The sequence below is a fragment of the Chrysemys picta genome, chromosome 2 (assembly GCF_011386835.1).
Source record: "Chrysemys picta bellii isolate R12L10 chromosome 2, ASM1138683v2, whole genome shotgun sequence".
Lineage (NCBI taxonomy): Eukaryota > Metazoa > Chordata > Testudines > Emydidae > Chrysemys > Chrysemys picta.
The window spans coordinates 121410050-121437810 of record NC_088792.1 but is presented as its reverse complement, the minus strand read 5'-3'; the positions used below and the strand labels follow the sequence as shown (position 1 = coordinate 121437810).

At 41.9% G+C, this 27761-nt stretch overlaps 1 protein-coding gene across 9 annotated transcripts in view; it reads right to left on the bottom strand.

Moving 5' to 3' along the window:
• Nucleotides 1–27761, bottom strand: part of ELP2 (elongator acetyltransferase complex subunit 2) — a 150753-nt gene that overhangs the window by 78238 nt on the left and 44754 nt on the right. For all 9 annotated transcript variants that reach the window (XM_065584139.1, XM_065584132.1, XM_065584133.1 and 6 more), the window contains exons 6-8: nt 17023–17087; nt 4232–4298; nt 2525–2668 (exon numbers count right to left, since the gene is read on the bottom strand). In XM_065584139.1, coding sequence (XP_065440211.1) covers nt 2525–2668; nt 4232–4298; nt 17023–17087 — 276 coding nt within the window. The remainder of the gene's footprint in view (nt 1–2524; nt 2669–4231; nt 4299–17022; nt 17088–27761) is intronic.

Here is a 27761-nt window from a genome sequence, read left to right as displayed (position 1 = left end):
TCCATGATGTTGGAAATTAGCAAATTAAGGCTGCCCTGCATAAATTGAAATACTCATAACTATAGAATAATCAGTCTAACTCACTGCAATGCACTTAATTATAAAAATATTTCTGACCTCAATCCATAGTTCAAGTCTTACACAAGGCGGTATGTGAGGTATTTATAACAGTTTGTGTAATGTATTATATTTTAATATGATCTTTAAGTACTATATTTAAAGAGAAGCAAAGATTTTAAAATAATATGCTAATAATAAAAAAATAATAATTTGGCCTCTGAGACATGAGATTCTCTGAATTACTATATATTTTTTAGGTTTCAGAGTAGCAGCTGTGTTAGTCTGTATCTGCAAAAAGAACAGGAGTACTTGTGGCACCTTAGAGACTAACAAATTTATTAGTCTCTAAGGTGCCACAAGTACTCCTGTTCTTTTTATATATTTTTTAGAAATTTCTATAGAAAATTACTTTGCACCCTATGTAAAAGAAATCATAATGAACCTGTCTTCAGCACAGGGGCAGATATCTGGGATTTTTTCAAATGTTGTTATACTTCTCCCCTTATAAACCTCTGTGTAAGAAGACTAATGAATTTTGGCTATAACCTCCATAAATATGATGTTTCCAATGCTCACAAGTCTAACTCCTACAAAATGTTAAATATGTGCAAACATGTTTATACCATAATTCTCTCTCTCTCTCTCTCTCTCTTACTATCTATCTCTCGTTATATGAAGAGCTCTGTATGAGTTAGTTAGGACTAGTGGGACTAGTTAGGAAATAGGACTGAGTAGACTTGTAGGCTCTACAATTTTGCATTGTTTTGTTTTTGAGTAAGAAAAATGAGCTTGAGAACTTAAGGATATTTAATTGTACAATTTATTTTTAATGGTTATAACGCTTTAACTTTTTGAATTTCAGTATCTACTATTGTCTGACCCCCCCACCTTATAATTTCCCCATAACTGATAATGTAAATACATAAAATTTTTAAAAATGCTTAAAAATCATTGATACTCTCCATTGAAATACTAATAAAAAAGACCAAATTTGGTCAAGTCTACATAAGAGCTATAGGAAGAGGTAGCCAAGGGCAGACTCAGTCTGCTAAGCAACCCAGAGGGAGACACATTATGTAGAACAGGGGGCCTTGTTGGTTCGGGGAAGGATTGCAGGCATGCCTGCTCAGAGGAAGGGGCAGAGTCAAACGATCGACAAGAGGAAGCCTGGGAAGAAGAGCTAGCCTGCCAATAGGGAGTGAGCTGTTCTCCCTTGGGAGCCCTGGAGGGGGGAGAAGAAATTTTGTGGGTAGTTGGGAGCTGCCCATAGAAAGGGCAGGACTGGTTGTGTGGGGATCCAGAAGAACCCAAGCCCGTCCATCCAATCCTATAAGGAGTTTGGCACTAAAGGAGGTAACTGGGTGGACAGGGGGCATTAGATATCTTTATGAAGAACTGATTGTTTAAATTCAGCGCCACACTAAACAGACACAAAGAAATAGGCAGGCAGCATCTCTTTGTGAGCCAATCATAGTGCAATATTAACTACTTGATTTTCTGACCTTCACCGTGTGCGTGTTCTGTGTTTTACACCGTGGAACTGCTTCAATTTCAGAGCTACAGGGCACAACAATTGCATAAACCTTTAATGTTTAACAAAAATAAGCCCCGAAAAAATACCCAGTGGATTGATAAATGGGTGTAAATCTGTAAAAACTGAACTCCTTTACTAAAAAACCTGGTAATTTATCAGTGAAAAATCAGTAAAAACTGAAAACACAGAAAACTACCGGTACCTGTCTGTGACTTTTACAAAAAACAATGGGGGGGGGGGGATGAGAGACTGAAGGGGGAAGGGGGACTCAGAGCCGGGGGGAGAGGGGGGAAGGGGGACTCCCACCACGCGAGGCAGCTTGGAGCTGCAAGGCTGGCAGCTGGGAGCTGTGGCTGAGAGCTGCCTTGCATGACCTCTGTGACATAATTTATCTTTACATATGATTACACAGCCTGTTAAATTATCCGAAAAACACTGAAGTAATAAATCCATACAATGCTCTCTTTTCACCTTTAAAGGCACATGTATAATCAAATCTTATTAATATGAAAGACTTATTAATCTTATTAATTTAAAAAAACTTAAGACGCACATTTGTCTGATAACTGGAGAGAAACTGTGTAACAAACAGCTTACTGAAGGTAGAACAAATACATGCCTTAAAACCATAGGCTATGGTTATAATATTTATAGTTTAATAGAAGGCCTCTATTGAGACTCTTCTCTGGTGTACTGCAATAAACCAGATGCTGTACACAGCCAATGCTTCTAAAACACAAACATATTTACTACATTTTTTGCTGTTGAGGAGCAAGAGTTATTACTGTAACTGAATTTGTCTTAAATTACTCTAGCATCGGAATAAAATTATAACAGACAGAATTCCTATTATCCCTACTGAAAGCAATAACCACGACACTGGCTGGAAGAAGGAATAGCTACAGAGAGAGCATTTCAGTTGTTACTCACTTTTATTTTTTATAGTAAAAGTGTTCTCCTTCAGCCTTATAGAGTCATCATCTTTGACTTCCACAGACGGAGCTGATTTTGCCTGCACTTTCCAGATTCTTATCAGACAATCCTGGGCACAGCTTGCTAAGAAAAGATCCCCGCCTGTTTAAAAAAATAACACACAGTAAAAATAAAAATGTTAAATCACTTACCTTTTCATTCTGACTTATCAAGATTAACGTCTTCCATTCTTATCACCCTTCACCACACCATACATATTTTATTTTTTCCCTCTGCAAACAGTATTATGAACACTATTGTTCCTTTTATTCCAATGTCAACTCATTCTAACAATTTAACACAACCAAGCAAATTAGAACACACTGACTCATGGGTCCTGCCTCACTTACATGGTAACAGCCATATCCTGGGCAGGGCCGGCTCCAGGCACCAGCTTACCAAGCAGGTGCTTGGGGCGGCCACTTCGGAAAGGGGCGGCACGTCCAGCTGTTCGGCGGCAATTCAGCGGACGGTCCCTCACTCCTGCCCAGAGCGAAGGACCTCCCGCCGAATTGCTGCCGCAGATCGCGATCGTGGGTTTTTTTTGTTTTGTTTTGTTTTGTTTGGCTGCTTGGGGCGGCCAAACCCTGGAGCCGGCCCTGATCCTGGGATATACAATATTAAAACTTCAGCCTCACAGTTCATCAGTCCAGGAAACACTGGTTATTGACTTAGGGAGAAACCCTACAAGTTACTGTTCTGAGATGTGCTTCTCCCACCTGCACCCTTGATCTTTTCACCCTCCATGCTGCTTAGGAAGGATAAATCCCCAATCTTGAGTATCCATTTAAATTAATACATTTTAAGAAGTCCCTTCCTCCTGTTGCCTCTCCCCTACATTTTCTACAAAGTGAGTAACGTTTGTAATCAGTTATTCAAAGGCTGAATATGAGGAGTAGTGGAGTCTCCCACCAATTTGTGCTATTCTTACAAGGGGAGAAAGAGGAGGTAGGGAAGTTCCTAAAATTAATTTAATTTTTAAAAATAAACTGGGGCTGACTCACCATTCTCAGGAACAAGGACCACAGGGATGGCAAGGGACAAGTTGCTAAGTCAAGCAAATTTGTTTGAGTTCAAATGCCACTAAGATTGACACATTAAAAACCAGGCAAGGCAAGACAAGGTGATGGATGCAGAGAAAACAATGGTTATAAAGAGATTTGTATACTGGGTGATTGAGAAATATACAAATGCAAACCAATCCCACTGCAATCAGAGTGCCGGAAATAACCACACCATTGTGGTACTAGCATAAAGACCTGCAAGGCATCCCTGTATTCTGGCTAACTGAGACAATTCAATTTCTGTATTACTTTGCATTATACTTTGTTTAGTCTGAGGAATGTTGTTCTGTAAAGTGACCCAGATAGATTATAATCAGAAGTGCCATCTAAACAAAGATCTACAGCAAATATGTCAGAAGTATCAGAGAATATAAATATATCAGAGAATAGTGAATACTGGAGTAAAATGGCAGTGCTATGCTAAAATATTCCTCCACCTAACATCTAATCCATGCAAAGACATCAGCCTTCCACTGAACCAGGAACTGCGATCTAACAAATGAATGGGATTAAAAATGGAGACCAGATGGTTAGTTTTTTTTCCCCTTCCAATCTTCAACTCTCTGCCTCATTAAATGTTTTATTGGACTTTCATACTGACCACAGACTGCCCATTCAATGCCTCTTATCCAATCTTCATGGCCATGGAGTATTAGTGTTTTCTGAAACTAAAAAGAAATCATCATTACACCACAGAAGTCAGAACTTCAATATCCAATAGTCTTACATACCATACATATGGCTTTGGACAATTAACTCCTGCTCTTCAGATGTGCTGACCACCTGCAACTCCCATTAACTGGATGATCAGTACCTGAAGAACAAGGCCTTATTGTCCAATACCATGTTCTTGAATGAGCCCTTTTGATGAGGCCATAGCCAAGGAGTAACTTTAGCAGATCATCTCATCTCAGTTATTGTCCCACTATCTAAACAAGAAAAGTGGGCAAAAAATAGATGGGGTTTTTCCTCCCTACGAACTTTTTCTTTTCTTTTTAAAATCTTTTGGAAAAAAACTGCAAATACCGTAATCTCGGAGGTCAATCCTACACTTACGTGACTTCAACAGGAGTTTTGTCTGAGTGAAACAGCAGCAGGGCCATTAACCATAATTGTTTATATTTATTATGTTGATATGTATGCATACCCAATAAAAGGGATGACTACCTAGTCTTCGACATTCCTGTAATCATCTCCACCCACTAATCAACATTTCTTTGCTTTTCTGTTTTTACAATTCACAGCCTTAACATTACATAGATGTCTAGATAAAAAGCATTAAGTCACTGAAAAGACTTTTGAAAACACTCTGAATTGGAAATTTTTGTTCTTAACTATAAATTTGTCTATTCATAACAGGGAATCCAACAATCTGACTGCTCACCTTTGGGGTATTTATACCCACCAGCACTCACAGAGGCAGCTTGCAGGTTAGATTTTTTTTAACACCTAAATGATTATTCTACAACCGGGCAGTAACTGTAACACAAGCCCAGGAGGTAACTTCCAACAGAGAAGAGAACCTATGAAATACTTGTCATTGTTACCGAGCTAGTTAAAGACTAACAGATTTATTTGGGCATAAGCTTTCATGGGTAAAAAACCTCACTTCTTCAGCTGCATCTGTAACTTTCACTCCATGCATCTGAAGAACTGAGGTTTTTTTATCCACGAAAGCTTATGCCCAAATAAATCTGTTAGTCTTTAAGGAGCCACCGGACTCCTTGTTGTTTTTGTGGATACAGACAAACACGGCTACCCCCAATACAGAGCTAGTTGCATCTCTGTCCCCTTTCTGTGCCCCCTAAGATCTCAGGCCATCACTACCTCTTCTGGGGTGGAATTCTGCAATTCTCCCACTCCTAGCCCATACTCCTGGACTACAGTAAGCAGCGTATCAACTGCATTTCCCAGCATGTTCAACTGGGTTCACCACCTGCAGTTCTTACCTTTGAGAGTCTGTGATCAGTGGTGAACATAGTGAGCAAACAGCCTTCTTAAAACTAACATATTGTTTACTGACCAGTGGGAACAAAGCATTTAAAGAAAAAGGATTTTTAAAACAGTTAACATGCCGTTCTTTCTTACCTAAAGCCCCTACCATCCTGTGATGGTAACCTGAGCAGACCTAGCTTCCTCAGGCACCCCAGATATTATAGACTATATCCTTCTCATGCCAATGTTGGCACACGGAGTGGAAACTAGTTTCTTCCATCCCTCTTTATCATTAGCTGCTGTTTCCATCTGCTCTATGGTGTTGAGTTTGACTGTTCTGTCCTCCCAGCTAATGGTTCTTCTTAAGGTTTCCCTTGAGTGAGGAAATGAGAGCACCCAATTGGTTATCACTTGACAGCTTCATGTGGGAGTCTGCATATTGGCAACCGGAGTACATGCCCCAAATATGTCCAAAACTTCCTCCTAATTCTACCTGCAGGTTGGTACTTTCTCTGACAACCTGCAGGTTGGTACTTTCTCCAATCTCTATGTTGGTAATAATGTCACACCATCGAATGCCCCAGAAGCTTTTATAGCACTTATTTTAAAAAGATATCTAATTTTTTATATGACGTATTGGAAGCTCTTCGGCTGTCACAGCCATATGTTAGCACTGAGATTACATCTGAGCTGAATTTTTTCAGGTTTTGTCTGGTATTGTCTCTCTTTGATTTCCAAATGTTATTGAGTTTAGTGAATGTTGTGAATGCCCTTCCTATCCTTGACGTCACTTCTTTCTTGACATCTCCATTAGCTAGTATGGTGCTTGTGATGGGACACCTGCACCACACTGGTAGAGATGGGGTTAATAGAGACCTGGGGAGGCTACAGTGAGGAACAGCCAATCAGGGCCCACTGAGCCCATATAAAAGGAAGTTGCAGGGCAGAATAGTTCAGTTGCTGCTGGGAGCCCAGGGATTAAGGACTGTGTCCCTGGAGGGCTGAGAGAACTATAAGCACCTTGGACAGAGCAGTGGCTGGCTCCTGGGACTGAGCAGCTGCGCTCTGAGATGAGGGTGAAGAAGGTGCCGGGGCCATGAGGAAGTGGCCCAGGGAAATAGAGCAGTATTGACAGAGGCTACAGGAGGACAACAGGAGGCTGCTATTTACAGGGTGCCTGGGTTGGGGCCTGGAGTGGTGGGAGGGCCTGGGTCACCTCCCCCTCCCCCCTTTGTTCCTGGGGAAGTGGCTGGACTGTTGGACAGAGATACCTAACCCTGGAAGGGGAAAACACAGCTGATGACCTAGCCGGAGGGCTGAGTTGAAAAGAGGATGCTGAGGTTCTGGGAGCTCAGAGAGGCGCCGTAGGCGCGAGCAGAGACAGAATGCTGGTGTGCAAACTGTGGATGTGGGCATCAGCCTTGAGCTAATCCCCAGCATGATCAGGAGGAGGTGCCTCTGGCGATGAGGGCTGTACCCCCATGACAGTGCTGCCCAAGTAAAGGAACTGTTCTACTGCCTTGATGTTTTCGCCTTCTAATATTGTGTTACCGCTTGACATCTGGACTTCAAGGATGTCTGTTTTGGTGTAACAGATTTTGATCCCTGCTTGGCCTGCTGTTTTTGCCAACATGTCTTTGTAGATTTTTGGAGTGTTGTTCCATAATATAATATCACCAAAGTCTAGATCTTCTAGGCATTTGCCTTCTATGCATCCTATGCCAGTGTTTGTATTGCTAATATACTTCATTATCCAGTTTACAGCAATGTCAAATAACAGTGGAGACAGAACACAGCCCTGTTTCATGCCAATATCCACACTGAACCAGTCTATTTTCTGGTTGTTCACCTTTACAGAACACTTTGCATCGCTGTACATAGCCTTGATGTTAATGACTTTAGCTGGAATTCCATAAAATTGACCAACATTGCACAATGTATGCCCATGCAGGCTGTCAAATGCCTTTTGAAACTGATAATAAACAAGAGCCTGCCATTCTATACATTCTTCTATGATGGTTCTTAGCGTAAATATCTGATCTACACAGAATCTCTTGGGCCTCAATCCAGCCTGTTCTTTGATGGTAAAAGCTCTAACCTTCTCTGCAACACATTGATTTTCCATGCCCTCTTCTCCCAACATCTGAAGAATTTTATCATCCAATTCCTAATCCCCAAAGGATAGGATCAAATGACTCAGCTGATTCTACAAGTCAAGAACCTCAATGCTGTCGCCAAAGCTGCGCTGCAGCTAGGACATTCCTGTGATAGAAGTTACTATCCTCAGATGAGTCTCCCCCATGATTTGCTTATTCCACAGGAGGGCAAATATTGCTCTGAACTGGGAGCAAGTCGCAAGAGGCACTGGACTTTTAGAAGCATACTTGTAATTCCAGGTAAATGATACTCATTCCGAGATGACCATAGTCTCTGACAAATATAGGTCCTGGGTGGTTCAGACAGGCCACCCTAGCAATTTTTATTCTATTGGAATGTCCATCAAGTGTTTTCCCTTAGACATATTCCTGGTTTTTCAGGCACCACTCCAGAGATCAAAACAGTAAATGAAGGGTTAAAGTCTCATTACATAGAGAACCAGGGCCATTACTCCAACCTGGCAGAAGGAATGCCTGCAGAGTCCCTGTGAGAAATCAAATTTACAAGATAGAATTTTCCTATTCAGATTTTCAAAAGTTTTCAGTGACTTAATACATTTAATGTTAAACCGTAATAGCTTGAGCCTGAGCATGGTTTTCACATTCAGCATCAAGTTCAGTGAGTTACAGTAATCCAGACCAGAGATGTCAAATGCATGAATCACTGTGGCCAGATCCTTGTCTGGAAGGAAGGGAAAATTTTCATGGCAAGTTGGAGGTGAAAGAAAGCATTTTTAAACACTGATACTTCATGTTGTTCTTTGAGGCTTCACACCACATTGACGAATGAATGCCTTCAGTGGAAAGCGGAGGCAACATCTACACTAGTTTTTCACTGCATTTCCCCTTTCCAACCATCACCATTTTGGTCTTGCCTGGATTTAGCTCGAGCCAGTTGCTTTTTATCTAAGTGCCGATTGCTTGTAGGCATTATCACAGTTTTGTAGTGGTGGTGGTAATTGCATCAGTTCAGGATGAGATATACAAGTGAGTTAATGTGTTGTTGGCAGCAAAACCCGATGGTGTCTCACTATCTCTTCAGTGGTCTCACGTAGCTATAGAAGAAGTGAGGGGTTTTAGAGAGGACAACTCATCATTCTCTTAGCTCTGCTGGAAAGGTACAATCACAGCAATCTACTCCTGTTACGTCACATAGGCAGGTTAAAGTTAACAGCACCTTGTGGCCTACTATGTAAAAAGCTGCAAAGAGATCCAACAGCATGAGTATGGAGATTTTGCCTGTGTTCATGGCTATAGAAAGTAGTCTTTTAGCTTCATTAGAGCGGTCTCTATGCTGTGCTCTGGTCTGAACCCTGATTGTGAGGCATCCAAGATGTTGGCTGCTATCACATGTAGTTAGACTTTCATGATTACTACTTCTGATCTATTCAAAATCCTTGAAGATCTTACCAGTAGGAAAAATGCTCTTGAAATACAGAGAGCTTGCTAAGATCCAAAGCTTTTTAGAAAGCTGTATCTAACGTCTGACCACCAAATGACATATGATCAAGGGGTGTTCTAGAGATGTCATCCTTATCCCAGGACTACAACAAGATGTGCTTTCTGGCCACTGTGGATCAGAGAAAAGACTATGAAGCGAATCCTGTGATATTACAAGAAAACATGTTATACAAAAAATAAAATAAAAATGTAGGAACATAGGAATTGCCATACTGGAGCAGATCCATGGTTCATCTAGACTGGCACCCTGTCTCATACAGTGGCCAGAACCAGATGCTTCAGGGGACTGCTTAAGAACCTCGTAGTAGGCAGATGTGCAATAATCTGTCCCTCATATAGGTCTCACCCTGATCTCTAATAGTTAGAGATTGGCTTACGCTCAGAAGGTTTAATGGCATTTCCAAAATCTGTACTGTCACTGATTATAACAAATCTGGATATTCTTAATATCCGTATAAATATCCAATCACTTTTTGAATCTCATTATGTTCTTGGTCTCAATGACTTCCTGTGGCAATGAGTTCTAGTTTAATTACATACTGTGGAGGAAAATTTTTCACTGCGTGTTTTGAATTTGCCAGCTTCTAATTTCGTTGAATTTTGCCTTGTTACAGCTTTGAGACAAGTAAAACAGAAGCTCCTAATCTATCTTCTCCGTAATTTTATATATTTTTATCGTGTTCCCTCTTATTTGTCTCCTTTCTAAGGTAGATTGGGATTGTTTCTCTTCACGTGGGAATTTTACCAGCTTTTGATCATTCTTGTCATTCTTCACTGAATCCCCTTCAGTTCTTTAATACCCTTTTTGAAATCGAGAGTCCAGTACTTCACGTAGTATTCTAAGTGAGGTTACACCACTGAGTTATATAAAGGAATTAGTGTTTTCAGTATTATTCTTCATCCCATTCCTAACGTCTTGTTAACTTTTTTGACTGCAGTTGCACACTGAGCAGAGATTTTCATTGAACTTTCTACAGTGATGACCCCGGTCCCTTTCTTCGGTTGATACAGTTAATTTGGAATCCTGTTAGGTAATGAGTAGTTATAATTTTCCCTCCAATGTGCATTACTTTGCATTTCACGACACTGAATATTATTTGCCATCATGTTGCTCATTCACCCAAATTGTTTAGGTCTCTCTGAAGAGTCTCATGGTCTTCTATGGTCCCGAATAACTTAAATAACTATGAGTCATATGCAAATTTTGCTACCTATTAACCACTCTTTCCAGATCACTGTTTTAATATATTAAACACAGGACGTAGTATGGAACCTTGAGGCACCCCGATGTTAAATTTTTTGCCACAATGAAAGCTGACTTACTCCTATTCTTTGCTTTGTCTCCTGTCCAGTTTTTGATAAAAAAACAAAAACAGTACTTTGCGGCTCACCCATAACTGCCCCAACTTTTTCAGCAGCCTCTTCCTATGGACCTTATCAAAGGCCTTTTGGAGGACTAAATAAATTAAACCAATGGTTCTCTTTTAGTCACTACTGACACACTCAGATAATTCTAAGAGATCAGTGAAATAACTTTTCTTTGTTGAATCCAAGCTCATTAAATATCTGGAAGATTTTGTTATTGTTTTTAAACTATCCATTCAACTGATTTGCCAGGTACAGACAGATAGCAAGACTTACAGAATTATCATTTTCCTAATCATCTATTGAGACTTTTTTAAACATAAATAAAACATTTGCTACTTTCCAATACTCTGGAAGAGTAACTGTTTAATGAAAAATTACCAATTTGTGTTACCAACGCAGTTACTTCATACTTAAGCTCCTTCAAATCTCTTGGCTATACACCACCTGGGCCTGATGATTTACTGTATTTTACATTATCAGTATGCTCCAAATCCTCTTCTCCTGTCATCTCAGTCTGAGAGTGCCTCACCTTTGTTACCAGAAAAGATTAGTTCTGGGGTAGGAATCTCACCAATTTTCTCACTAATGAAGACTGATGGAAAGAAATCATGTAACTGCTCAGCAATGGTTTCATCTTCTCAAATTGCTCAGTTTAGCCCTTGAAGACCCAGTGGACCCACCAATTCATTTGCAGGCTTCCTGCTTCCAATATGACTTAAAGAAGCTCATCTTTGTTTTTACACCTTTAGCTATTTACTTTTTGAATTTCATTTTGACCCTTCTAACTTTCCTCTTCTTAGTAACTGCTGTAATTTATACTCTTGTTCACTGGCTAAGATAGGGTAAGAATTCCAAATTTTGAAGGATTTCAATTTGCACAAACAGACTTTTGACTAACCTCATTTTATTTAAATCTTTTATTCTAATGATTAGTGTCACTTTTTACTACTCTACCTGCTGTTTGAATGTTAAACCTAATCATACTATTGTCACTATTTCAGCATAGTTTAGCTACCATCACTTCTTGAATTAGTTCTTGTGTGCTAATTAATAGCCTATGCCCTAGAACCAGTTGTTGAAAGAGGCAATCATTTGAAGTGTCAAGAAATGGTTTCTCTAAACTGTGTCCTGTTATGCCATTTGACCAGTTTCTATATGGATAGTTAAAGTCCACTTTATTGTTTTGTTAGATTTTATTGCCTGGCTGATCTCTCTCAGTACTGAGTGCTCAATTTCCTTTGCTTGATATGGAAGCTGGAAGTAACACCTAATAATATATTTACATTTTTACAGTTTGGGATTTATATCAATATAGATTCACTCGTGTTGTAGTCTCCATTCAGCATTTTTAAGCTCATTAAATTCTATGGAATCACTAATATATATCGCACTACTCACTCCTCAACATCTCTGGCCTTTTCTCTCTTTTTTGTATAGTTTGTAAGTAGATATTACAATAGCCGGCTGTTTTTGATCATTCCGCCACATTTCTGTGATACCTAATTTTGCTTTTAAAACTCTTGCCTTGGCACACAGACACTTCTCACTTTTATTCTTGCCTACATGTCTGTTTTTATATAACTCCTTGATCCAAGGCCAAGCTAATTTTGTGGAATGTACCTCTGTGTTGTTATCCTGTCTCTGCTCTAGCGTAGTTGTATTTTCACTCTACCCTTTATTGGATACACAGATACCATTGTACTACCCACATCTTTAACAATGTCTTTGTCCAACTTGTGCGCATTTCAGCTCCTGCCGCTTTCTCCCCAGCTTTTATTTGAGCCATTTCTCCAAACTCATTTATTTTACATGCCAACAGTCTGGTTCCATTTTGACTAAAAAGAACCTTATGCAAATTTAAAAATTTTTAAAATACTGTTGTCCAAATAAATGTGTTAGTCTCTAAGGTGCCACAAGGATGCCTTGTTGTTTTTGTTTTCCTTAAGTTTCTCTTGAGAGGCCTTGTTAAGAATGCTGATGCAGGAAGAGATATATAACTTTTCTTCTCTGGGAGCCACAATTCTGAATCAACACTATCTTTCAAAGACTCACAAAAAAAGAAACAGTAGTTTCCCCATACTCTTTCATCCTACAAGGGATTTCTTGGTACAGTAGTCTTCAAGGATTTCACATCTGACCCCTCACTCTCAAAAACCTAGCTGATTTTAGGAATAAGTATATTCAGATTGCTCTCAGCATGAATTTTATGACTTGAAGCAGAAGAGATTTCACCTTGCTCAAGAATATGACAACAATCCCTTTTTAGGGTTTATCTGAACTTTCCTTTATCAACCTGTCCTCCACCCTCCCACACACAAAACTTTATTTTTCTTATGATGAGAGTCTGAGGGGGATGGTTCAACACCAAAGAGTCACTGTTGACTGGGAAGGGTGAAGGATCTTTACTGGCTAGGGGAGGAGGCAGTGTTTGTAAACTCAATCTTCCACACCAAATTAACTTGAAAGGAGACAGGATGAGGTGTAACATTTTATTCAAATAAATATGTGCCCCTGAAAGAGAAAATATGGGAGTGAAGGGGAAACTATCTGCAGAGCTGGCAGTAGGTCAAGGAACAGAAATAGAGAGGAGAGAGTAAGAGATTATTTTAAAATACAGATCAAAAAGATGTTTGTTTTTTTAAATAAAGTATGTGAATTCAGGTTCAGACCACCATTCTTAAAATTAGTTTGTGTTCACTATCAAAATGGGGACCACCCTCACTTTGTATAAAATGTCAAGCTCTTGAAACTCAAAACAAAGAAAGGAAAGAGGAGGAACTGACCAATAAGTACAAGTTTAAATGTCCCCTAATGTACTGAATTAGGTTTCTTCTAATGTACACTGATAACACTGGGCCTGGTGGGCAGGAATTGATGACTGGACTACACCTGGATGAAAAAGGGAGCTGAAGGTAACAGTGGGTCTTAATGGAATGGGGGAGTGAGAAAAAGGACAAGCTATTGGTATAAAACCTTAAAAAATATTAAATTTACATTGAGTTTTAGAAAAAAATGACAAAATGTTACTCTGAAAAAAACTGTATTTGATTGCATCTCATTAATTACCTAAAGTTAAAAGATACAGACAAATACTTTTAAGAAGGAACATACAGGTTCAACTGGGTGTTCATAGATTCTCAAGCTTTTTGAATGGAGGAGAGGTATGCAGGGGTGGTGGGGGACTTATTTTAAACCCTGCAACTTTGCACTTAAACAAATGCAAGAAAATTGGTTATGCTTCAAGTAACCTTGAAACTGTGTATTAGTAATAATGTCCACTCTATGAGGGCCCAAAAACAGAAACAGTGGCTATGACCCAGAATATAATCCAACATTCACAAGTATATTCTGAACCTTTTCTTTATTGCCTTGGCCATGTCATTTCATGACTGTAAGGAGTGTAGAGTGGCTTATTACCAATGGTGTCAATTTGGATAGGGTATGAGCCAAGTTTCTGAACTTTAGCTGCAATGGACCTCTTTAGCCCTTACACTGAGCAGCTAACCCAACCAGCATACAACACACCCCAAAATTTTCAAGCGGGTATTGCTTCAGGATTTTACCATGTGAGATCTGAAATCAGGGATCCTCCCCAGCTCCAGAAGAACTGAGTTTAAAGTATCTTCAAATACAGACTCTGAAGATGTAAATGTCTTAGAAGAGGCTTGATTTTTCAAAGACCAGTTGATCAGCACTTTCTGAAAATCAAGTACCTTTAAGGTATCTTAAGTTGGGCACCCAAAAATTGAGACACAAAATAAAATCACTTTTGAAATTCTTGGCCACAATGCAGCAGCATCACCAACAAAAAATTAGCATTCTAGCCACAGCTTTCCGAAATCCTTCATTCTGTGTGTATATAAACACTAGCAAATTCAGACCCAGAATTCACCCCAGTAGAGCTGCCCAAAGGGTGAATTGTAGGTCTGAATTTACTGTAAACAAGGCCTCAGACTGTAAGTTGTGTATATCAGAGAAATATTTTTTATTTAGTCTCTAATGTCTATCACAAAAGATATATAAAAAATCATCACCACATGTTTGGGAGACCTTGCCAGAATGACTTGTCAATGGAAAAAATTAAAAAAAAGTTTCCAAAAGCCAGAGGGACACAAACATTTTTAAGTTTTGATAGGAGCTAAAAATTCAGATACACTATTAGAGCTCCACCCCATATTCTCATTTGAATACTTTTGATAGTTAACTATATGAAAAATTAAAAGTTTCCATGTTCCAAATGACACACAGTACTTTTCACACATACTGAACACAAGTCACAACTTACTGGATATCAAGTGCTTCAAAGGTTCTTTTGAACTTTCAGAAGCACTCAGAAGGCACAGAAGGCAATTTTAATGGGAAATGCCGAATTCCAAAAAGAGTAATAATGTAATTTCAATTAGACTACGATATTTACATTTTCAATTGAGGACGTTATTTTCAAATGATATACTAAATGCTTGGATACTCCTTAAGGAAAGAGATGCATAATTACTTTATTTCAATGGTTGGACTGAGGTAGGTTTTCTTTTCATAGAGAGAAATATTTAAAAAACCCTGAGATTTCCGTGTGTGAAACTGACATATCTGTATTTCATGATTACCTAAGAAACCATAGAAATGTAGGGCTGGAAGGGACCTCAAGAGGTCATCTTAGTCCATCCCCCCTGTGCAAAGGCAGGACCTTAAACCATCCCTTAGAGGAGTTTGTCCAACCTGTCCTTAAAAACCTCCAATTATAGGGTTTCCACAACCTTCCTTGGTAACCCATTCCAGCGCTTACCTATCCTTATAGTAAGAAGCTTTTTCCTAATATCTAATCTAAATCTCCTTTGCTCTATATATTAAGCCCATTATACTTCTTCTCCAAGTCCACTGAAGGTAGGACATATGATCTCCATGCTCTTTATAACAGCCCTCAACATATTTGAAGAGTGTTATCAGATCCTCCCTCAGTCACTTCTGAAGACTAAACATGCCTCCCCTTTTTTTTTTTTAACCTTTCCTCATAGGTCAGGCTTTCTAAGTCTTTTTTCATTTTTTATGGTCACCTCTGGACTCTCTCGAATTTGTCCACATCTTTCCTTAAAGTATGGCACCCAGAACTGGCAACAATACTCCAACTGAGACCTCACCACTGCCAAGTAAAGTGGAACAATTACCTTCTGTGTCTTACATATGACACTTCTGCTAATAAACCTCAGAATAACATTAGCTTTTTTTGCAACTGCACCACACTTTTGGCTCATGTTCAGTTTCTCATCCACTATAATCACCAGATGCTTTTCAGCAGTACTACCCACCTAGCCAGTTATTCTACATTTTTAGTTGTATGTTGGATTTTTTTAAGTGTAATACTTTGCAATTGTCTTTATTGAATTTCATCTTGTTGATTTCAGACCATTCTGAAATTTACCAAAGTCCTTCTGAATTCTAATCCTGTTCTCCAAAATGCATGCAACCTCTCCCAGCTTGGTGCCATCAGCAAATTTTGTAAGTATACTCTCCACTCCATTTTTCAAGTCATTAATGAAAATATTGACTAGCATCAGACCAAGACAGACCCCTGCAGAAACCCACTAAGTAAGTCGTCCCGCTTTCACAGAGAAGCATTAATAAAACTTTTTATTTAGCATGGTTTTCCAATCAGTTGTGCCCCCACCTTACAGTAAGTTCCTCCAGACCACAATTCCCTAGTTTGTTTATGAGAATGCCATATTAGACTGTGTAATTATTAATTATTATTATTATTATTATTATAAAAGCTTCACTAAAATCAAGATACCACATATACCATTTCTCTCCTATCCACTAGGACAGTAACCTGTCAAAGAAGGAAATTAGGTTGGTATGGCATGATTTGTTCCCGAAAAATCCATGTTGTCTATTCCTTATCACCCTGTTATCATCCTCTAAGTGCTTATAAAGGGTCTAATAATTTGTTCCACTGTCTTTCCAGGAATCTAAGCTAGATTCATGTCTCTGTTCCCCTTTTTAAATATAGGTACTATGTTTGTCCTTCTCCCGTCCTCTGGGACCTCACCCATCCTCCATGAGTTATTGAAGATCATTGTTAAAAGTTCTGAGAATTGTTTCAACTAGTTCTTTAAGTACTCTAGGGTGAATTTCATCAGGCCTTACACTTTTCCCCCCTATTCTGGATTGTGTTACTTGCCCCTTGTTGTGAGTTGTGATCAGATGCTTAGCACATTTAATCCTAACTGTTTTAGTTAAGACAGAACCAAAATAGGCATTAAACACCTCAGCCTTCTTGGTGTCATCCATTATTAGCTATGCAGGAAAACTAAATACCTGAAACAGAATTTAAATAAAGCTGTTATTATGTGATGGCTCTCTAGGGAGAGATAACAGTTATAGAAGAAGCCAAAAAGAATAGCAGCACACATCAAAAGAAATGAAGCAGAAAAGAATGAGTATTTTACTTCAAGACAGGATATGAAGCAATAATTACCTGCCCATTCTGTTGAATATACAAATTAATTTTGCAGTCATCGCCACCGCAAGCTAATATTGGTACTGCAAAAAAAGAAAAAAAATTAAGCTTTTGTTATTAAATCTTGTAACTTTAGCATTCTGTGATCTTTATTAAAAGAAAAAACGGGCACAAGATGAAACCATAAATATAACTGAATAATATAATGGATATTATGTCACATTCTAACTCAGCCACTTTGTGCTCTTTATGCAAGATGAGTAAGAACTTCAAAGTAGTAAAAATTCTTATTTAAAATTATCTAAAATGGAAGGTCTTGTAGATATATAGTATCTGCTACAAATATTGGAAGGCTGAAGGGCAAGTACCTCTAATTTAGGTCTCCAATGTACCTCTATTAAGTCCAGTTGTGACAGATATGGCAATTTCCTGCAATATCTTTGGGAGCTCTTACACACTATAAATAATGGCCATACTGGGTCAGACCAATGGTCCATTTAGTCCAGTATGCTATCTTCTGACAGTGACCAGTAGCAGATGCTTCAGAAGGAGTGAACAGAACAGGACACTTATCGAGAGATCCACCCTATCATCCAGTCCCAGCTTCTAGCAGTCTGATGTTTACAAACACGCCAAGCATGGATCTGCGTCCCTGACAATCTTGACTAATAGCCATTGATGGCCCTATCCTCCATGAACTTATCTTATTTTTTTTTAAACCCAGTCATACTTAATGTATTAAGTTTACATATCATTATAGACTAGCGATTGTATGTAATTCCATAAGTGAGGGGACCACAGTCATCCAAGAACAAAGAGCAGTAAGGGGTGATTCAGCAAATCCACTCAGGTTGTAACACCTCCAGAGAAGTACCACTACTTGGAGAGTGGCATACTGGTTCAATCTGGATTCTCCAGAGACCAACAGACAAGCAAAGAAATTGCATAAGCTGACTCAGGAACTTCTTTCTGATCCAGAAAACTGACAGGTCCTTCTGTCCAAAGGGGGCCCCAATCCTTAGGGAAGACCTGGAAAGACTAACACCAGCACCAGACCCCAAGGTTGGGGGTGGGGTGACCAACTGGTCATTTTAGCATGTGTGTAAGTTCTTATTGTTTTTAATACATTTCCTCTGTAATGCTTTCACCAAATGTGCTTATTTAGAAAGAGCTGTGTGGTAAATTATAACTGTGCATAATTACGCTGTTTATAGCCTCTAAGGAGAAAGCAAAGCACAGATGCTGGCCTGTCTAGGCTAATGTTACTCAAATGTGGCCACCAGGGGGTTTTCAAGTGGCCACGACAGCCTCCTGGGAGGCAATGCGGGGGGGAACATCAGCCCCTCCCACTCCCTCCTTGTTGCTCCTGGATGTGCCGCCCTGCACTGCCTCTGGAAGGAGATGGGGCACAACGCTGCAGGAGCAAGGTGAGTTCTTGACCCACCTTGGGGGGAGGGGTTTTGGGCGGCAGGCTCTAGCAGTGGGACTTCAGGAGCTTGGCCATGAGGCCCCGGGCTCTGACCACAGGGCAGTGGGTACTCACCTCCTGCCCCTCCACCCCCCAGCTCTGGTCACGAGGCCTTGGCCTCCAGCTGCGGGGCTTCAGCTCTGGCCCCTGGTTCCAGCTGTGTGGCAGCAGGTGCTGGCCCCTGGCTCCAGTCCCAAGCTCCAGCCACGCAGTGGCAGGCGCCATCCACATCTCCGGCCACACAGCCGCAGCCCTTGGCGCTGATCTCCTGCCCCAGCTGCATGGCAGCAGGCGCCGACCCTCAGCTCTGTTCCTGGGCTCCAGCCACGCGGTGGTGGGAGCTGGCCCTGGGTGCCAACACCTGGCCCTGGCCGCACAATAGCAAGTGCTGGCTCCAGTCACACAGCGGCAGGTGCTGATTCCTGGCTCCAGCCACGCAAGCCTGGGCTCTGGCACCTAGCACTGTGCTCTGGCTGTGCGGCAGAAGGCACTGGCCCCGGGCGCTGACCCACAGCTCTGGCTGCATGGCAGCAGGCTCCGATCCCTGGCTCCAGCCATGCAGTTCCTGTCCCCAGCACCAGGCTCTGGCTGCAGGCACTGAGCCCCAGCCCTGGCCGCATGACAGCAGACACCAGGCCCTGGGGCTGGCCACGCAACAGTGGGACTCATTATCCATCCCCATCGCCCCTGGCCCCCGCTGCTTCCCACAGCCTTGCATCCATCCCCACCATTGCCCCGGGCCCCCGCTGCCTCCCCAGCCCCACATCCATCCCACCATCGCCTCTGGCCCCTGATGCCTGCCCCTTCAACCTCGCCCCCTCCCCCACCCCCAGAGCTTAATGGGTCCTAGGGTTTGCTGAGAAAAGTGATATTTACAAACATGCAAGTATCACTTTTCACAGCAGACTTACTAGCTATCTGTGAAAAGTGATACTTGTATATTTGTTAATATCACTTATCACTTTTCATAGCCTCCCAGGTAGCTACAAAGTGTGCTGTGATATTAACAAATATACAAATATCACTCCCGAAGGGGGAGGCAGCGTTATTTTTATTACTGAGTGTGCCAAAAAAACCTACAAATATAAATTACAATGATTTGGATGTGTATCTGTGCATATTTAATTGTTTTTCCTAAAGTTAATTAAATATTTTAGGAAAAAGTGTCAGTGCGGCCACCAGTGAAAGTTGATGGCCGCACTCCGAGGCCACCAAAAAATTGTTGTGAGAACCCCTGGTCTAGGCAGTCTAGCTTGCTGTGAATAACACAGTATAGGCAGGAAACTGCACTGCCTGGAAATCCACTGGTCAGGAGGGAGAGAGATGTGCATCTCTTTCCCAGAGAAGTGACAGCAGATAGCCAGAAGCCTAAAAGTTGATGTCCTTGCTGGATCACAGAGAGGGAAATACAGGTGCAGTTGCCCTGAACTGTGACACTAGGCATTACTATTTCTGGAAAGTTTGTAGAAATTTATTCTTCATATATCTCCTCAACTACACAAACGTTGGGCTTGATCCCTTAATTTAAAAAAAGGAACTAGGAAGGCAAGTAGAAAACCAATATGATTAAGCAGTAAGATTGAAGACCTTATTTGAGCCTTCAGAAAATGGAAGGGCAACTCATGTGCAGCTAATAAAGGGAAGCATAAGTTACATCAAGTAATATTCAAGGAGAGTGGGAGGGTGAAGATAGATATGAAGCACAAGTAGCTAAAGGTATAAAAATAAATAAGACATTTGTTAAAATTATGAGAAGCAGGAAGACAACAAAAGAATGTGTAAATCTGCTGGAATAGAGAGTTAAGGAAGTAATGACTGAGGATAACACTGCAGAGAAGCCAAATGATTTCTTTGTATCAGTCTTCATTACAGATTACAATAGGGAAATGCCAACCACAGCCTTACTCTTTTCAAGTACAGTAACTCCTCACTTAACATTGTAGTTATGTTCCTGAAAAATGCGACTTTAAACGAAACAATGTTAAGCGAATCCAATTTCCCTATAAGAATTAATGTAAATGGGGGGGGGGGGTTAGGTTCCAGGGAATTTTTTTTCACCAGACAAAAGACTAACTAACTAACTAACTATATATATACATACACACACACACACACACACACAAACTATAAATTTTAAACAAACAATTTAATACTGGTACACAGTGATGATGATTGTGAAGCTTGGTTGAGGTGGAGGAGTCAGAGGGTGGGATATTTCCCTTACTGCTAAATGATGAACTAGCAATTGGCTGAGCCCTCAAGGGTTAACTCTCTCACTCTACAAGGCAGCAGGAATTGAGGGAGTATGTGTTAGAGAGAAATATGCGCATTTCCCCTTTAAGTACACTGCCTTGTTAATTAGATCAGCTTGCTGAGACCACAGCTGCTGCCTGGAAGCTCCCTCCGTCCTGAGCCCTGCTGTGTCCCCCCTGCTCTATGGAAGATGGGGTAAGCGGGGTGCAGGAGCAGGGGGGAGGGGGACACCCTGACATTAGCCCCCCTCTTCCCTCCCTCCGCCCGCACAGCAAGCAGGAGTCTCGGGGAGCAGCTCCAAGGCAGAGGGCAGGAGCAGCACATGGCAGTGGGGGGAGGGATGGCTGAACTGTAGGCAGTTGCTGCACAGGGAACTTAAGGGAGCGGGGAGCTGATAGGGGGCTGCCAATCCACCCTGGTTCCAAGCCCCCACCAGCTAGCTGCAACGGGTTGCTCTTCCTGCAAGCAGTAGACAAAGCAGGCGGCTGCCAAACAACGTAACAACGTTAACCGGGATGACTTTAAGTGAGGAGTTACTGTAATAACAATGAAGAACTGTCAGAGACTGAGATGTTAAAGGCAAAGGTGCTGGAACCAGCTGATGAGTTAAGGAGCAATGAGTCAGCAGGCCTAGATGTTATCCATCGAAGAGTTCTGAGATGCTAGCAAAAGTATTCACTCATTAAAACCAGCTACTGTACTAGGAGATCAGAATGTAGAAAATGGACATGTCTTAGAAAAGAGTAGTAGGGGTAATCCTGCAAGTAACATGTTACTAAATTTTGTACCACACCAAGTAAACTGACTGAAATAATTAAAAACAGAATTATAACACAGATGATAATATAAGGACAAACCACTAGATGCCTCTCTAATGTATTAGGATTCTTTGAACAGAATGGGAAGAGACTGTCTAGGAAGGAGTACAGCAGAAAGGGATCTAGGGGTTATAGTGGACCACAAGCTAAATATGAGTCAACAGTGTGATGCTGTTGCAAAAAAAAGCAAACATGATTCTGGGATGTATTAACAGGTGTGTTGTGAGCAAGACATGAGAAGTCATTCTTCCGCTCTACTCTGCGCTGGTTAGGCCTCAACTGGAGTATTGTGTCCAGTTCTGGGCACCGCATTTCAAGAAAGATGTGGAGAAATTGGAGAGGGTCCAGAGAAGAGCAACAAGAATGATTAAAGGTCTTGAGAACATGACCTATGAAGGAAGGCTGAAAGAATTGGGTTTGTTTAGTTTGGAAAAGAGAAGACTGAGAGGGGACATGATAGCAGTTTTCAGGTATCTAAAAGGGTGTCATAAGGAGGAGGGAGAAAACTTGTTCACCTTAGCCTCTAAGGATGGAACAAGAAGCAATGGGCTTAAACTGCAGCCAGGGAGGTCTAGGTTGGACATTAGGAAAAAGTTCCTAACTGTCAAGGTGGTTAAACACTGGAATAAATTGCCTAAGGAGGTTGTGGAATCTCCGTTTCTGGAGATATTTAAGAGTAGGTTAGATAAATGTCTATCAGGGATAGTCTAGACAGTATTTGGTCCTGTCATGAGGGCAGGGGACTGGGCTCGATGACCTCCCGAGCTCCCTTCCAGTCCTAGTATCTATGAATCTATGAAACATATCAGAATAGCAGATAAAAGGGGGGGGGGGTAATTGGGACTTTCATAAATTCTTTGGCATACAGTCAAGAGATTTTGTTTTACTGGGAAATACACAGTTATGGATTAAGAAACTAATTACTACAATGGATGACAATCTGGCTACAAAACAGAAAACGGGCATTGGAATAAGTCGTCAGTTTTCGTCATGCCAATAAGTTAAATATAACCTGTAAAGCTTTTTCAAGTTTGTTCATTTTTTCAGCTTGAGATTCAAGATCATGAAGAGCCACTTCTAATTTATTTGTCAGAACCCAAGTGACTAGGATTGGTGAACCAATAGTTTGATCCATTATGGCAGTTCTTATATTAGTATGGGGTGATTAGGCTGCATGGCAAAAGGGCTTGCCGAGATCTGTAAGCACTTGAGGGGAGTTGTTCTGCAGTCTTAGGGATCCACAGGATAACAACTCTCCCGCAAATTCTCAAGGTCCAGGAGACCAGCTCAGAGCAACTCTTTGCTCATAGGTCAACCGGTGAAGCATTGAATCATATAATTTGCTCTTCTGTAACAGTTTTTTTTTAATTAAGAGTTTTCTGTTGTCTTCTCATAGATGACTTACCGTGCAGAGAATGTTCCAGTATCACTTCTCTAACAAAGCAATTGATGCAAGATTAGTTATGGTTATGAAAAAGTTTATAAAAAATGAACATCAAGAAACTTTTATATAGATTTTGGAATTATTTTGAATCAGTTTCAACTGCCACACGTCAGATGATTTCTTTGCTGGAGAGTTCAAAGAAATTATACTCAACAAAAGAATTCAAGAGTAAATTTTAAATGCCTCTAACTCAAGTTAGCTAGCTGACTACTTGTAATTTTTCAGAAACGTCATTCTGCATGCAAAGAGTACATACTATAACATTTGGGCAAGATGCAGATGTCAGCACAGCTTTGGCATGAAGGCACCATAATGGCTCCATAGATTTATCAAAGACATCTTGTTCTCTAAAGTTTTAAATTCTTAGTCATCTCAGTTTGTCACATTAACTAACTGTTTCTGGCAAAAAGATCAGCAGTGAGACTTAATGATGACATTTAAGTTACCTGTAGGTTTCAGAGTTAACCTTCATATAAAAAGGGGTAATCCAAGCCTCCGTGGTATTGTTTCAGATTCAAGTAGATAACACAATTAACTGCACCAGTCTATATGCTATTCAAGTTTTCAAGGTTTCCTCAACCACCAACATAGTGAGAATTTCCTTTTTTTTTTAATAAGACGACTTTGGATCATAATGATAGATTTTGAACCTTAATCATTGCAGCACAGACCAAACCATTTATAACTAGTATTCAAAAAATAACAAATTACCGGTAATAATTTTTCATTATTGCATGCCTGACTTTTTGATACAGTCTAGAGGCAAGTCCGTTTTCACATTTCTATGCCCACCAAAAACAAAAAACAAAAAACAAAAAAACGAAGCATTTATTTATCCACTGGTTTTAAAAATAATAGACTTGTCCCCTTTTTAGAATTTTTGGGATATTTTAAAATGCTTATATCTTAATTAACAGATTTATATGAAAATTCATTCTTTACCTTTTGAGGAAGTTCTTTAAGCTGTGGAAGATATGCTATATCATTTCCACATAACAATGATGTTTCCCTGCTTTAAATACAAACTTAAACTCAGCCTTAACTATGGAAACAAAAGGGTACCTTTATAATAAAGCAAAATGTTTAATATCCAGTTATTTACATTTCAAGATTAAGCCTTACATGGAATATCACCTTTAGAAAGAGCTGATTTTAAGACTGAGCACAGTAAATTCTGAGTTTCATTTTTAAACTATTATTACAGGTTTGCAAGCTTTATTTTAAATCTTGAAGTGTGAATCATTACTTCTCATTTATATACACAGAGCTATACTGATATATTCCTCTAGGGTACTCAAAGAGGATTTCTAATAAGTACACCACCATAATAAACAAAGAACTAACCTATTGCTTCACAGCATGAATTTTAAGACAGCATTATCCTGACTAATATGCAGCACAGACCCTTTATTATTTCTGACAGTAATTCAGACTACAAGTCACAAGAATTTATTGTAATTTTCCAGCCTTGTAAACTTAATGTCAACAATCACCTACTACAACAATCACATATCTAAGGAAAAAATATCTATTGAGTTAAAATTATTCAGAGTGAAAATGGAAATACTGCTTTTCATATTGCACTGCCTTCAGGGTATGATAGCATTTTCAAACTGCACGATGTATTTTTGTATATAGTTCTAGAAGATCTGAAAACTTCATAAACCAAACAAATTGACTTGTCTGCTCTGAAGGCATTACAGTAAAAAAACTGTCAGAGTTAAATAACACATAACTAGACAGCTATGAATATGCCTATATTTGTCTCATTAAATGTGTCATATATAGGGCCCTACCAATTTCACAGCTGTAAAAAATGTGTCATGGACCATGAAATAAGCCCTGCCCCGTGAAATCTGATCTCCCCAAAATCAGCCAGGCTGGGGAGGGACAGGACTTAACTTCCCCTGCATGACTGTTAAGGGGAGAGGTCAGACCCACCTCCACAGGCAGCACAGAAGAGGGTGGTACACCCTCACTTATGTGCTGCAGAAGCCCCAGAGCTGGGCTCCAGACTGCGGCTCCCTGCGGCTCCTGCCTGGGCTCAGGGTGTCCTAGTTCCGGGGCTTCCACCCCCACCAGCGCACTGTTCCTGCTGGGGCTCAGGGCCTCCAAGCTGTGGGGCTTCCGCTCCCTCTCCCCCATGGCTCCTGCCCAGGCTGCTGCTCTCCCTCCCTCCTCAGCTCCTGCCTGGGCTAGTCGCGCCCAGGCACCAGCTGGGACTTGGGGCTTCCACCCCCTCCGGCTCCTGCTCGGGTTCAGGGACCTGGGCTGGGGGCTGCCACTACCCGCAGCTCCTGCCCAGCTCAGGGCTGCTCCCCGCGGCTCCTGCCATGGCTCAGGACACCCAAGTTCCGGGGCTGCCACACTCCCACCCTGTGGTTCCTGCCAGGGCTGGGGGCAGCCGGTCCCCAGCAGGGACTCAGGGCTTCCACCCCCGGTGGCTCCAGCCCAGGCTCAGGGCTGCCGCCTCCCCGCACCCCCACAGCTCCTGCCCGAGCTCGGGACACCAGACTGCTGCTCCCTTCTCTCCCCCCACACTTCCCCCATGGCTCCTGCCAGGGCTAGGGGCACCCAGGCTTCAGCCAGAACTCGGGGCTGCCACCCCCACAGCTCCTGCCCGGGCTTGGGGAGGCCACACACACCCCCGCCCCAGGGCTCCAGCCAGAGCTCGGTGTGCACTGACTCAGGGCTGCGGTTCACGAGGGCTCCTGCCTGGGCTCCGGGCCGCCCAAGTTTGGGGCTTCTGCCCCCCTTCCCTCCTCCTCCGGCTCCTGCTGGTGCTCGGGACTTCCACCCGTGGCTCCTGCCAGAGCTAGGGCACCCATTTTTCAAACTGTCCGGGGCCCCTGGGCACAGGTCCCATGCATTAATCCACCACTGGCCCTGACTAGCAGCTAAGAGCCCCCAGCTGGGGCACTCCCAGCAACACTGGGGAGACTGGACCTACCTCTACCTCCGGGAGCCTCCTCCAGCTGCAGGAAACTCCACAGAAGTGAGTATGACAATCCTGCAACCCCCGTACAACAGCTTTAGGAACACCACCCCACAATACCCTTTTGGATCAGGACCCCCATAGTTACAACACTGTGAAATTTAAGATGGAAACATCTGAAATCATTAAATTGACCAATTTTAAGACCGTGTCTATGAAATTAACCAAAGTAAACCATGAATTTGGTAGGGACTTATTCATACATGTTCTGTGCTGTGCTAGGCACTGTTGGATTGCTGTCTTAATGCATCAGTTATACAGTGTATGCCTAACCATGCCCTGAGGCAGTTCCTTACATGCATGGACAGAAGGTAGTTTATACCTTATTCACCTGAGGAAAGAATATCTGCTGGCAGCTTCTTCTCACAATGCAAAATGGCTGACAGTTTAATTATCTTATCAAAGAATCTCTTCCCCACTGATCATTCAGGGCAATTTTGGGAGGGCCTCCCTCTCTTGCTTATTTTCCTAGTATTTCAGAAACACCTGCATTCATACTAACAACACACTCGCTACTTCTATTAAATACTGGGAGATGCTCAGATACTTTATATGTTCCCCCATTACTGTAATATGGTTATTTACCTTGTCTAGTAACTGGAGCTCTTCAAGATGCGTGCTTCCTATATGTATTCCACTCAAGGTACACATGTGCTCCTTGAACCTTAGACAGGAAGATTTCTGCTACCAGTGTTCATTGGACTATGCCGGGGTGGGCAAACTACAGCCCGCGGGCCGGATCCAGCCTGCAAGCCGTTTTAAGTCAGCCCGCGAGTTCCCACTGGGGAGCGGGGTCTGGGGCTTGCTCCACTCTGGCGCTCTGGCCAGGACACTGGGTCGGGGGCCGCACCACGTGGCTCGGCCCCACTCCGGTGCTCCAGCCAGGATACTGGGTTGGGGGCTGCTCCACGCTGCTCCACGCAAACCCACATGGTGAATCTCTGAGGCAAGAAAATCCGCCAATAAGCGCAGAACCCACCAAGATAGAGGAGGAACTTTGTCACACTGGTGTTAGCGGTGGAATCTTGGGGTGCACAGCGCGGCAGAAGAAGGAGGGTGATTAAAAAAAAAAACAAAAACACAACAACAACAACAACAACAGAAGGGAGAGGGTTTATTTTTTTTCCACCACAATGGATGACATCGTGCGGGCACTGATACAAGCTATGGCGGCCCAGCAGGAGGCTACCCGTGTCCAGGCAGCCGCCCAACAGGAGGCAGTGTGGCTGCAGCAAGAGACTAATCACCTGCTGATGGACCAGGCTGCTCAATACCGAGGAACTGGTAAACCAGGTAAAGTCCCTTACAGAGCTGAATTGAGGCCATGATGGGACGCGGCTCATACGGGCCAGCCATTGGCTGCAGAAAATGACACGGGAGGATGATGTAGAGGCATACCTTCTGGCCTTTGAAAGGACAGCCCTACGGGAGGCCTGGCCTTGAGATCAGTGGTCTGGCATCCTTGCCCCATTCCTGTGTGGGGAGGCCCAGAAGATCTACCATGATCTGCCTGAAAAGGCTGCGGCAGACTACCCCCCGCTGAAAGCAGAGATCCTGGTCAGATCTGGGGTAACGACAGCAGTATCACGGTTGGAGGTACCAGGAAGACAAAACCCCGCGGTCCCAATTGTATGACCTCATCCATCTCGCACGAAAGTGGTTGCAAACAGAGTCCCGGAGTCCGGAAGAGATACTAGCGGTTCTGGTCATCGACCGATACATGAGGGGACTACCACCAAACCTTCGTGCCTGGGTAAGCCAGAACGAACCCTCCACCTA